Source organism: Rhinopithecus bieti, unplaced genomic scaffold (assembly GCF_001698545.2).
Source record: "Rhinopithecus bieti isolate Rb0 unplaced genomic scaffold, ASM169854v2 scaffold_34281, whole genome shotgun sequence".
Taxonomy (NCBI): Eukaryota; Metazoa; Chordata; class Mammalia; order Primates; family Cercopithecidae; genus Rhinopithecus; species Rhinopithecus bieti.
The window spans coordinates 732,502-743,979 of NW_016814762.1; the positions used below are offsets into that span (position 1 = coordinate 732,502).

At 48.8% G+C, this 11,478-nt stretch overlaps 2 protein-coding genes across 5 annotated transcripts in view; one reads left to right on the top strand and one right to left on the bottom strand.

Moving 5' to 3' along the window:
* The window catches only part of DUS2 (dihydrouridine synthase 2), a 57,901-nt gene extending 50,632 nt beyond the window's left edge, over nucleotides 1–7,269 (bottom strand). The window contains exons 1-2 of one of the 4 annotated variants that reach the window (XM_017852231.1): nucleotides 6,862–6,946; nucleotides 6,210–6,365 (exon numbers count right to left, since the gene is read on the bottom strand). The gene's annotated coding sequence lies outside the window, so the exon portion shown is untranslated. Of the gene's footprint in view, nucleotides 1–6,209; nucleotides 6,366–6,804 lie in introns of all 4 variants that reach the window. The other 3 variants (XM_017852232.1, XR_001881509.1, XM_017852230.1) reach the window with 3 other exon arrangements.
* Nucleotides 6,353–8,918, top strand: DDX28 (DEAD-box helicase 28). Its single transcript, XM_017852227.1, has one exon. It carries the CDS (start codon nucleotides 7,011–7,013, stop codon nucleotides 8,649–8,651), a length of 1,641 nt encoding a protein of 546 aa, XP_017707716.1. The 5' UTR covers nucleotides 6,353–7,010; the 3' UTR covers nucleotides 8,652–8,918.
* The last annotated feature ends 2,560 nt before the right edge of the window (nucleotides 8,919–11,478 follow it).

Below are 11,478 nucleotides of genomic sequence, written 5' to 3' on the forward strand. Positions count from 1 at the left end.
GTTGCCAAGGGCTGGTGGCAGGGAGAAATGGGGAATTGTTTAATGGGTATAGAGTTTTAGTTTTGAAAGATGAAAAATTTCTGGAGATCTGATGTACAATAATGTGAATATGCTTCACACTACTGAACTCTACACTTTAAAACAGTTAAGATAATAAATTTATGGTGTTTTTTGATGACAATAATTTTTAAATAAAAATAATTTTAAAAAGAAATAATCTCTGATCCAAGGACTAAAGGAAGAGAATGTGTTAACCAGTCTAATAAGTGGAAAGAAAATCTTTCCCCTTTCATTAATAGCATCTCCAGTCTCCCAATTACTCATCCTTAACCCACATTCCCCACATTCAATCCATCACTAACTCCTATTCAAATAACCTTCAAAATATAACTCTAACCCACACGCTTTACTACATCCCAATGGCCACCACTGCACGCCAAAAACCCTCTGCTCATCTGCTGCCAGGACTTCAGCACAGCCCCAAATGGATCTCCAAAATCTACACTTGCCCCTTCCTATCCAATCTATTTACAATAGTCAGCATGGGATCCTAAAAAGGCAACTCTGATAATATCACTCCCCCCGTTTATACCTTTCAATGGCTTCCCACTGACTTTAGGAAAAATCCTAAACCTTTATAATGGCCCACAAGGCCCTGCATGATCAGTCCCTACCCACCTCTTCAGCCTCACCCTCACCTGTGTCTCTCTCACCCTCCCTCTCTGCCCTGGCCACCCTGGCATTCCCTTTTCTTTTTTTTTTGAAATGGAGTCTCACTCTGTTGCCCAGGCTGGAGTGCAGTGGCGCAATCTCAGCTCACTGCAACCTCCACCTTCCGGGTTCAGCCTCCTGCCTCAGCCTCCCGAGTAGCTGGGATTACAGGTACCCACCACCACACCCACCTCAAGTGATCCGCCCACTTTGGCCTCCCAAAGAGCTAGGATTACAGGTGTGAGCCACTGTGCCCAGCCACCCTGGCCTTCGTTTAAAGTCTCCCATACCAAACTGTCTGCTGCCCTGGGGCCTGCCCACTTGCAGTTCTGTCTGGAATACTCTCCCCATCTCCCCAGCTCGGTCATGCATGCCCATACTAAGGTCCCCTTGTCCGTAAATGCCCCCTTTGTGGAGTTGTGTCCCTGTAGAAAATCAAATTCAGGTCCCTGGTCCCATGCTTTCCCAACACCCTACATTTCTCTGCAGCTCAGTTACACTCTATGTGTCCACACTGAGTGCTGTCGTTTCTTGTTCAATGCCCAGCTCCTCCTGGAGACCACCAGGACAACAAGCTCTACAAGAACAGGAGTGTGGCTGCTTAGTTCACTGCCAGGTTTCTAGCACTGAGCCAGGTACCTGGCCTTTAGAGGCTGCTTTGTAAGGTATGACTGAATACCCACTACTGTGGTAGCCGAGAGGACAGCCTCTTGTAGGGTGGTTGGTCTGGGAACTTCCTCTGGCACTCTGTCAGAGGTGCCTGACACACCCTGCCTCTAAGGAGGCTCCTCTGAGAAAAACTAGGCAGCCCCCATGCCTTTCCCGGTTACTGCCACAACCACTCACCCCACCCCGAGATCACGCCCACATCACACTTCAGTCACTTATTTCCAATCTCTTCTACCATTCCTTTTAAGGGCTGGTCTCCTCTATTACTCCCAATTTCTTAGACAGTAACCTTGGCCGGGCACAGTGGCTCACCCCTGTAATCCCAGCACTTTGGGAGGCCAAGGCGGGAGGATCACCTGAGATCAGGAATTCGAGACCAGCCTGGCCAACATGGTGAAACCCTGTCTCTACTAAAAATTAAAAAATCAGCCAGGCATGGTGGTGCGCACCTGTAATCCCAGCAACTCGGGAGGCTGAAGCAGGAGAATCACTCGAACCAGGGAGGCGGAGGTTGCAGTTAGCCGAGATCATACCACTGCCCTCTAGCCTGGGCAACAGAATGAGACTCCATCTCAAAAAGTAAAAAATAGTAACCTTAACTTCAGTTACAGGGACATCATATCCTGTTAACCTTAAAAAAAAAAAAAGACATTAAAGAAAAATATCTCCAAACATGTTGAGTTTATTTGAGAATGGGAGAAAAGGATTATAATCCAGGATGCAGCAAGCCACAAGTACATATGGTGATAGAAGGGGAAAAGGAAGCTTTTATTAGCAGAAAGGGAGAGATTTATATAAGTTGCTTAGAAACAGAGTTCACGGTCAGACACAGTGGCTCACACCTGTAATCCCTAGCACTTTGGGAAGCCGAGGCAGGCGGATCACGAGGTCAAGAAATCGAGACCATCCTGGCCAACATGAGTGAAACTCTGTCTCTACTACAAATATAAAAATTAGCTGGGAGTGGCAGCACACACCTGTAGTCCCAGCTACTCGGGAAGCTGAGGCAGGAGAATCACTTGAACCTGGGAGGCAGAGGTTGCAATGAGCCGAGATCACACCACTGCACTCCAGCCTGGTGACAGAACGAGCCTCAGTCTCAAAAATAAAATAAAATAAAATAAACAAGTTCATGAGTTCCCCAGAGGATCAAAGCCAGAGTTGTCTTCAGTTCATTGGTGGAGATGCCATTACTGGGCAAGTATTCTTTCCAGAGCATTTTATCTGAATTACGATAGTCCTAAAAAATGTCTATGCCAGGCAAGGTGGCTCACACCTGTTATCCCATCACTTTGGGAGGCCAAGGCAGGAGGATCACTTGAGGCCAGGAGTTTGAGACCAGCCTGCGCAACACAGCAAGACCCCATCTCTACCAAAAAAATATATATATTTTTTAACTAGCCAGGAGTGATGGAAGGTGCCTGCAGTCCCAGCCACTACAGGAGGCTTAAGCAGGAGAATCATTTGGAGTCCAGGAGTTCGATTCAGCAGTGAGCCATGATTGTGCAACTGTACTCCAGCCTGGGTGACAGAGCAAGGCCCTGTCTCCAAAAAAAAAAAGAAAAAAAAAATAATGTCTACTGATAAACCTTGTCATAGAAATATATATACACATGCAAAACATGCAAGCCATGCAAAGCAGGTGATTCATGAAAGACATGAAAGGATTTCTAGTGGGTTTTTATTCATTTATTTATCTATATATATATATTTTTTGAGATGGAGTCTCACTCTGTCGCCCAAGCTGGAGTGCAGTGGCGTGATCTTGGCTCACTGTAACCTCCGCCTCCCAGGTTCGAGCAATTCTCCTGCCTCAGCCTCCCGACTAGCTGGGACAAAAATTAACCACCATGCCCGGCTAATTTTTGTGTTTTCAGTAGACATGGGGTTTCACCATGTTGGCCAGGATGGTCTCAAACTCCTGATCTCAAGTGATCCGCCCGCCTCAGCCTCCCAAAGTGCTGGGATTGCAGGTGTGAGCCACCACTCCTGTCCTCTAGTGGGGTTTTTAGAAAAGCCTTGGAAACAGTTCTTATCCAGGCATACTATAGTGACAATGACTGAAAATATGATTACCTGTGCAACAGTCCTGCTACAGGTGGGAAAATGGAGGAACAATAAAGGAATATTAACAGCACTTTTTATTGTTGTAATGCTTGCAATTCCCAAAGTGCTTCATTTATAACTGTGATTCTCAAGCCTAGTTACATCTGGAGAGGTTTTTAAAAATACCAATTTCTAGGCCGGGCACAGTGGCTCACATCTGTAATCCCAGCACGTTGGGAGGCCGAGGCAGGCGGATCAACTGAGGTCAGGAGTTCGAGATCAGCCTGGTCAACATGGCAAAACCTCGTCTCTACTAAAAATACAGAATTAGCCGGGTGTGGTAGCATGCACCTGTAATCCCAGCTACTGGGGTGGCTGAGGCAGGAGAATCACTTGAACCTGAGAGGCAAAGGTTGCAGTGAGTCGAGATTGTGCCACTGAAGTCTAGCCTGGGTGACAGAGTAAGACTCTGTCTAGGCCTTACTCCAAATCAATTAAATCAGAATGTAAACTCCACAAGGGCAGGAATTTTGGCTGTTTTGCTCACAGTCAGTGCCTGGGACATGCATGGTGCCCAGGAAGTATTTGTTGAATGAATGAATGAATAAATATACCATTATTAACTGAGATCCAAGGAACACACCAAGCTCCTGATCCCAGGAGCTTAGATTTTTTTCACAATAAGGACACCTTTCCTATTTCTAAAGCACTACTTATAAAAATATCTCAAGAAAACAATTAGAAGTTACTCAGTGTCTACCGTGAGTGAGGGGGAAAAAGGTAGGCAGTGTCGCCGGGCGTGGTGGCTCACGCCTGTAATCCCAGCACTTTGGGAGGCCGAGGTGGGCGGATCACGAGGTCAGAAGTTTGAGACCATTCTGGCTAACACGGTGAGACCCCGTCTCTACCAAAAATACAAAAAATTAGCCGGGCGTGGTGGCGGGTGCCTGTAGTCCCAGCTACTCGGGAGGCTGAGGCAGCAGAATGGCGTGAACCCGGGAGGTGGAGCTTGCAGTGAGCCGAGATGGTGCTACTGCATTACAGCCTGGGCGATACAGCGCAACTCTGTCTCAAAAAAAAAAAAAGGTAGGCAGTGTCTAGTGATGTGACAAGAAGAAATTAGTGGCCATGGGCACAGACAGGCTTAGGCAAGCTCTAACTCCTGTGAAATTTTGAGGTAATCATATTGTAAGGACTCAAGCATAATGAGAAAACAACTGTATATTAACCAGCTACCCTACCCTGGATATTTGAACAAAACCCAAAAACCCAAATGCACATACATATGTATTATTTTGTTCTGATACTTCGGGATTACTTTGATATATTTGTTCTGGCTTTGTACAGAATAATTCTTTGTTTGATATCTGAAAAACAGTGGCACATGGAAATGGATGAAACCTGTTGGGACAAACATCCAAAGGACTTTTTTTTTTTTTTTTTTTGAGACAGAGTCTCGCCCTGTCGCCCAGGCTGGAGTGCAGTGGTGCGATCTCGGCTCACCGCAACAACCTCTACCTCCCGGGTTCAAATGATTGTCCTGCCTCAGCCTCCCGAGTAGCTGGGATTACAGGCGTGAGCCTGGCCCCAAGGAACTATTTGGATAAGGAGGAGCCCTGAATTTGTAGAATCATAAAAGTAGCATAGAATCCGGCCGGGCACAGCGGCTCACGCCTGTAATCTCAGCACTTTGGGAGACTAAGGCGGGCAAATCATGAGGTCAGGAGTTTGAGACCAGCCTGCCCAACATAGTGAAACTCTGTCTCTATTAAAAATACAAAAGTTACCTGGGCGTGGTAGCGCATGCCTGTAATCCCAGCTACTCAGATGGCTGAGGCAGGAGAATCCCTTGAACCCAGAAGGCAGACGGCTGCAGTGAGCCAAGACTGCACCACTGCACTTCAGCCTGGGCAACAGAGTGAGACTGTCTCAAAAAAAAAAAAAAGTCTCCAGCCATTGTCAAATATCGTGGGAGGGAAAGGGAGGAAAGAGCAAAATCACCCTTGTTGTAGAACCACTACCTTATCCAATGACTGTTCATTCACCCATCACTACTCAAAACTTTCTCTTCGTACTTCCAGATGTTTTCTTGTGGAGAAAAAAAAGCCTCTACTCCTCTGGTTTATCTGGCAACTCTCCAGAAAGTCTAATTGTGTAGCACAAGGGTAGAGTGTACTTAAAATTGTAAAAGTTTTTCCTCATAGTATTCCAAAAAAAGCAAAGTTTTTATCTTTTCAGTGGTATTTGATGAAACTAAAACGCTTTCTCCAGATGTTACGAACCTCCCAGAGAGTTAACCCATAAACATTTACCTTATCTCCCACCCCAGGCACTGCAGATTACAGAAAATATCTGACACCCATTTTCCAGATCTGTTCAAGAAGTGTCTGTTGGGCATGGTGGCTCACGCTTGTAATCCCATCACTTTGGGAGGCCGAGGTGGGAAGATCACTTGAGGCCAGGAGTTCCAGACCAGCGAGACCAACATGGTGAAACCCTGCCTCTACTAAAAATAGAAAAATTAGCCGGGCGTGGGTGGTGCATGCCCGTAGTCTCTGCTACTCGGGAGGCAGAGGCAGGAGAATCGCTTGAACCCAGGAGGCGGAGGTTGCAGTCCGCCGAGATCGCGCCACTGCACTCCAGCCTGGGTGACAGAACGAGACTGTGTCTCAGGACAGAAAAAAAAAAAAAGGTGACTCGTATAGTTCTTGTTTTTACAACCCGAATATCTGAATTCAGGTAAAATATTCTGCCTGACCAGGGCTACGTGATAAGCCACGTACCTGCTCACTTCGCAGGGTCGCAGCACCCTTCTTACTACTATTTAGGCAATTTAGGTTTCTGACGGGGAAACCAGCGGAGCTGAGCGGGCTGCAAGAGGGGTGGGTTCAGGATGAGAAGTTGGGATGGGTGACGAAGCAGTAGAGAGTGAATCTTGGCTGAAAAGTAAGGAAAATAACTGTGAGGAAGAGATGACCCAACTTGAAATAAAGCCTGAAGACCTCACCTCCCACTTGAGAGAGAGAAGCAGCTGAAAGCCATCACCTTGCACTCTGGGCTCTCAAACAGAGAGGGTGAGGGGTTGAGACCAGATCTATGATTTCACACCCCTGTCTCGGCCCCTAGGCCTGACCATTCATTCAAACTCTCAATAAAAACGGATTACCAGACCCTGCGCAGGGAACACATCTGGGAAAACAGCTGCAACCTTGGAGACCAGCACGGGACAAGCTATCTCTGGGCAATAAGGAACAACTAAAGAGAATCCCAGGAACCAGGTAAATAATCGCCAGAAGCCCTCCGCCCTCATGATCCATTGGGTCAAGGCCCCACTGCCGCCTCGTATCGCCAGCCTCCAGTCCTGCCTCCACGACGCACCCTTCCCCAAGGCTGGCCGGGTCTGGATGTCTCCATCCCCTATTCCGAGCTACAGACCTCGCAGCTGAACTCTTAAAGAGAACCTCCCTTCTTCCTCACGGTGCTCCAGCTTCGCACAATGTTATGAGCCTCGCCAGCCACCGTAGGCGAGGTCGCGGCGCGTCCGTGACGTCACTTGTGCGCGCTTCTGCCGCACTAAGGGAAACATGGCTCTATCGCGGCCAGTGAGGCTCTTTTCCCTCGTGGCTCGGTTGATCCTGGCGCCCCGACGAGATCTCACGGTCCGCAGTCCCGACGAACCCCTGCCGGTGGTGCGCATTCCAGTGGCTCTACAGCGGCAGTTGGAACAACGGCAGAGCAGGCGGCTGAACCTCCCGAGGCCGGTGCTGGTTCGATCTGGACGGCTGCTGGTCTCGGCGCGGCGGCCGGAGTTCAACCAGCCGGCGCGCCTCACACTGGGCCGTTGGGAGAGCGCGCCGCTAGCCTCTCAAGGCTGGAAGAGTCGACGTGCGCGTCGGGACCACTTCTCCATCGAGCGCGCGCAACAGGAGGCGCCAGCTGTGCAAAAGCTCTCGTCCGAGGGCAACTTTGCTGACCTGGGCCTGGAGCCCCGTGTGCTGCACGCACTACAGGAGGTTGCGCCTGAAGTCGTTCAGCCCACAACCGTGCAGTCTAGCACCATCCCCCAACTACTTCGCGGCCGCCACGTCCTTTGCGCCGCAGAAACCGGCAGTGGCAAGACTCTCAGCTACCTCCTGCCGCTGTTTCAACGGCTCGTGGGCCAGCCAAGCCTGGACTCCCTTCGTATCCCCGCTCCCCGAGGCCTAGTCCTTGTTCCTTCCCGAGAACTGGCCCAACAGGTGCGGGCTGTGGCCCAACCCTTGGGCCGCTCCTTGGGCCTGCTGGTGCGGGACCTGGAGGGAGGCCACGGCATGCGTAGGATCAGGATGCAATTGTCCAGACAACCTTCAGCAGATGTGCTAGTGACCACTCCAGGGGCTCTGTGGAAGGCCCTGAAAAGTCGACTGATTAGTCTGGAGCAACTCTCGTTCTTGGTGTTGGATGAGGCTGACACACTGCTGGATGAAAGCTTCCTGGAACTGGTGGACTACATCTTAGAGAAGAGCCACATAGCAGACGGCCCAGCTGACTTGGAAGACCGCTTCAATCCCAAAGCTCAGTTAGTGCTGGTAGGAGCCACATTTCCCGAAGGTGTAGGCCACTTGCTGAATAAAGTTGACAGCCCAGATGCTGTCACCACCATCACCAGCTCCAAGCTCCACTGTATCATGCCTCATGTGAAACAGACATTTCTGAGACTGAAGGGAGCAGATAAGGTAGCCGAGCTGGTGCACATTCTCAAGCATCATAACAGAGCAGAAAGGACTGGCCCCTCAGGAACTGTTCTGGTGTTCTGTAATAGCTCCAGCACTGTGAACTGGCTGGGATATATTCTGGATGACCACAAAATCCAACACCTAAGGTTGCAGGGGCAAATGCCAGCCTTAATGAGGGCAGGAATCTTCCAGTCCTTCCAGAAGAGCTCCCGAGACATACTTCTCTGCACAGACATAGCCTCTCGGGGCCTGGATAGCACTGGTGTGGAGCTGGTTGTCAATTATGATTTCCCCCCAACGCTGCAAGATTACATCCACAGAGCAGGGAGAGTGGGCCGTGTGGGGAGCGAGGTTCCAGGCACCGTCATCAGTTTTGTGACCCATCCCTGGGATGTGAGCCTGGTTCAGAAGATTGAGCTGGCGGCTCGCCGAAGGAGAAGTCTTCCAGGACTAGTATCCTCGGTGAAAGAGCCTTTGCCGCAGCAACCTGATTTTGACAAATCTGATTAAAATGTGATGCTAGAACAGGGATCTTTCCCAGTATCTTGGGTGGGTGACCACATTTGTGAGTGGGAGGCTCTGGGCTGCCGTCAGCTCCTTGAGGGTAGGATGAACTGCCATGTGACTTAGAAAGGTAAGATGCTAGCCAGCATTGGAGAAGAAGCTGCTGAGCATGGCTTTCTGTAGTCTTTCACAAGACACAAGTGGATTTTGACTTTGTATCATGTCATGATTTCTAACAATAAATGATGTTTTTATGTGCCTCCCCTAAGAATATTTAGCACTGGGGCAGAATTCAGTAGTTTCTGAGGATTCATACCCCAGACTGCCACGTCTAGGACAAAGGCTCTTTCAGTTGGTGTTTTAATTTATAAACATTGAGTTTTATTTCCTGCCCCCAAAAAGGTATCCATTCAGCCCCCAGGGAAAGGAAAGGAAATGTGACCAGCAGTAGACAGAGTTCTTCACTAACAGCGCCCAAGACGAATGGGCATCTTGGCGAAATCTCTCTGGAAGGTACCGGCAGGAAAGTAAAGGGTAGACTAACACAGAAGTTTTGCTTGTACTTCTATCCCAACTCGGTGGCCAAGAAAGAGGAGAGATGATTAAACTGTTTTACAAAACTGGCAAGATAACCATATAGCATTTTTTTAATATATATATATACAAAAAAATTACAAAAATTAACCCGGTGTGGTGGCACGTGCCTGTAGTCCCAGCTACTCGAGAGGCTGAGGCAGGAGAATCACTTGAACCTGGGAGGCGGAGGGTGCAGTGAGCCAAGATCATACCACTACACTCCAGCCTGGGGGACAGAGCAAGACTCCATCTCAAAAGAAAAAAGCCAGGTGTGGTGGCTCACGCCTGTAATCCCAGCACTTTGGGAGGCTGAGGCGGGAGGATCACCTAAGATCAGGAGTTTAAGACCAGCCTGGCAAACATGGCAAAACCCCATCTCTACTAAAAATACAAAAAAAATTAGCTGAATGTGGTGGTACACACCTGAAATCCCAACTACTTGGGGGACTGAGGCGCAAGAATGGCTTGAACCCGGGAGGCGGAGGTTTCGGTAAGCCAAGATTGCACCTCTACACTCCAGCCTAGGTGACAGAGCCAATACCCTGTCTCAAAAAAAAAAAAAAAAAAAAAAAAAAAAAAAAAACAGAATCCTGAGCCCCACTCCAGATGGGATTAAGCTCTCTAAAGTTTGACCCGAGAATACTGTCTTTGTAAACTCCCCTGGGTGATACTCTGGCCCTCCTAAATCGATGAACCATTTGTCTATGCTGTACTGCCTTTCCCAGAGTCCCAGCAAATTCCTGTAAGGCTGTGTACCCCCACAAGACCAGAGGGATGCTTCCGGACAAGTACTCTCTCCAGAGTGTTGGAGAATCTGAGTGATGTCTTGCTAGCCCTCCCGCCGGAACAAACTTCCCAGGAACCATACCCTTGATATTTTACCTCCTACCACTCCCTGCAGGCCGTCTGCTGTAATTAGCAGCACACTAAAGCAACATATGAGAGAAGGTGCTGTGATTCTCAACCAGGGTGACCCAGTCTCTAAAGATCAGGCCGTCTCTACCTCCTGGGCATATCCCCTGTGCAATAACCCCACTAAATAAATATCCCATGTTTGTTTTTTCAAGGCCAGTAACAGGGAGACCTCTCCTAAAGGTCATCTCTTTGGTAGGAAGTTCTTGGCCACACTGAACCAAAGGCTGCTCCTAGTATGGTCCTAATCAGGCTAAGGGCAGAGTTGCCCATTTCTTTGAGTAGGACCAAATCACCTTTTTTATATGTAAAAAAAAAATAGACACAAGGTCTAGCTATGTTACCCAGGCTGGTCTCAAACTCCTGGGCTCAAGAGATACTCCTGCCTCCACTTTCCAAAGTGCTAGGATGACAGGCGTGAGTCACCATGCCTGGCCCAAATGACCTTTTGGTACCTCTTTACAGTGCTGACCTGGGCTGCTGCTGGGGGCTAAACCTCATCCTTTCATAGTGATGAGACTGTCATTGTTTGCCTATTTAAAGAGAGGGCAGTGTAATGATAAGGTTATGATTTTGTACTGTTACTTTTTTTTTTTTTTGAGACAGAGTCTTACTCTGTCACCCAGGCTGGAGTACAGTGGCACAATCTCGGCTCATTGCAACCACCACCTCCCAGGTTCAAGCAATTCTTGGGCCTCAGCCTCCTGAGTAGCTGGGATTACAGGTGCACATCAACATGCGCAGCTAGTTTTTATATTTTTAGTAGAGACAACAGGGTTTTGCCATGTTAGCCAGGCTGGCTGTGAACTCCTGGCCTCAAGTGACCCACCTGCCTCAGCCTCCCAAAGTGCTGGGATTACAGGCGTGAGCGAAGGCGCCTCACCAGTCATTTGGGATTCTTATCTTGTCATGAATTTGTTTGAATTTTATGTTAAAATAGGTTCACCTGTAGACGTGGCATTTCATCTCTATAATCCCAGCACTTTGGGAGGCCAAGGCAGGAGGAGCACTTGAGGCCAGGAGTTCCAGGTTACAGTGAGCTCTGATGGTGCCACTGTACTCTAGCCTGGATGACAAAGTGAGACCCTGTTTCTGAAAAAAGAATAAATTTTTTTTTTTTTTTTGAGACGGAGTCTCGCTCTGTCACCCAAACTGCAGTGCAGTGGCCGGATCTCAGCTCACGGCAAGCTCCGCCTTTAAGGTTCATGCCATTCTCCTGCCTCAGCCTCGCGAGTAGCTGGTACTATAGGCGCCCGCCACCTCGCCCGGCTAGTTTTTTGTATTTTTTAGTAGAGACGGGGTTTCACCGGGTTAGCCAGGAGGGTCTCGATCTCCTGACCTTGTA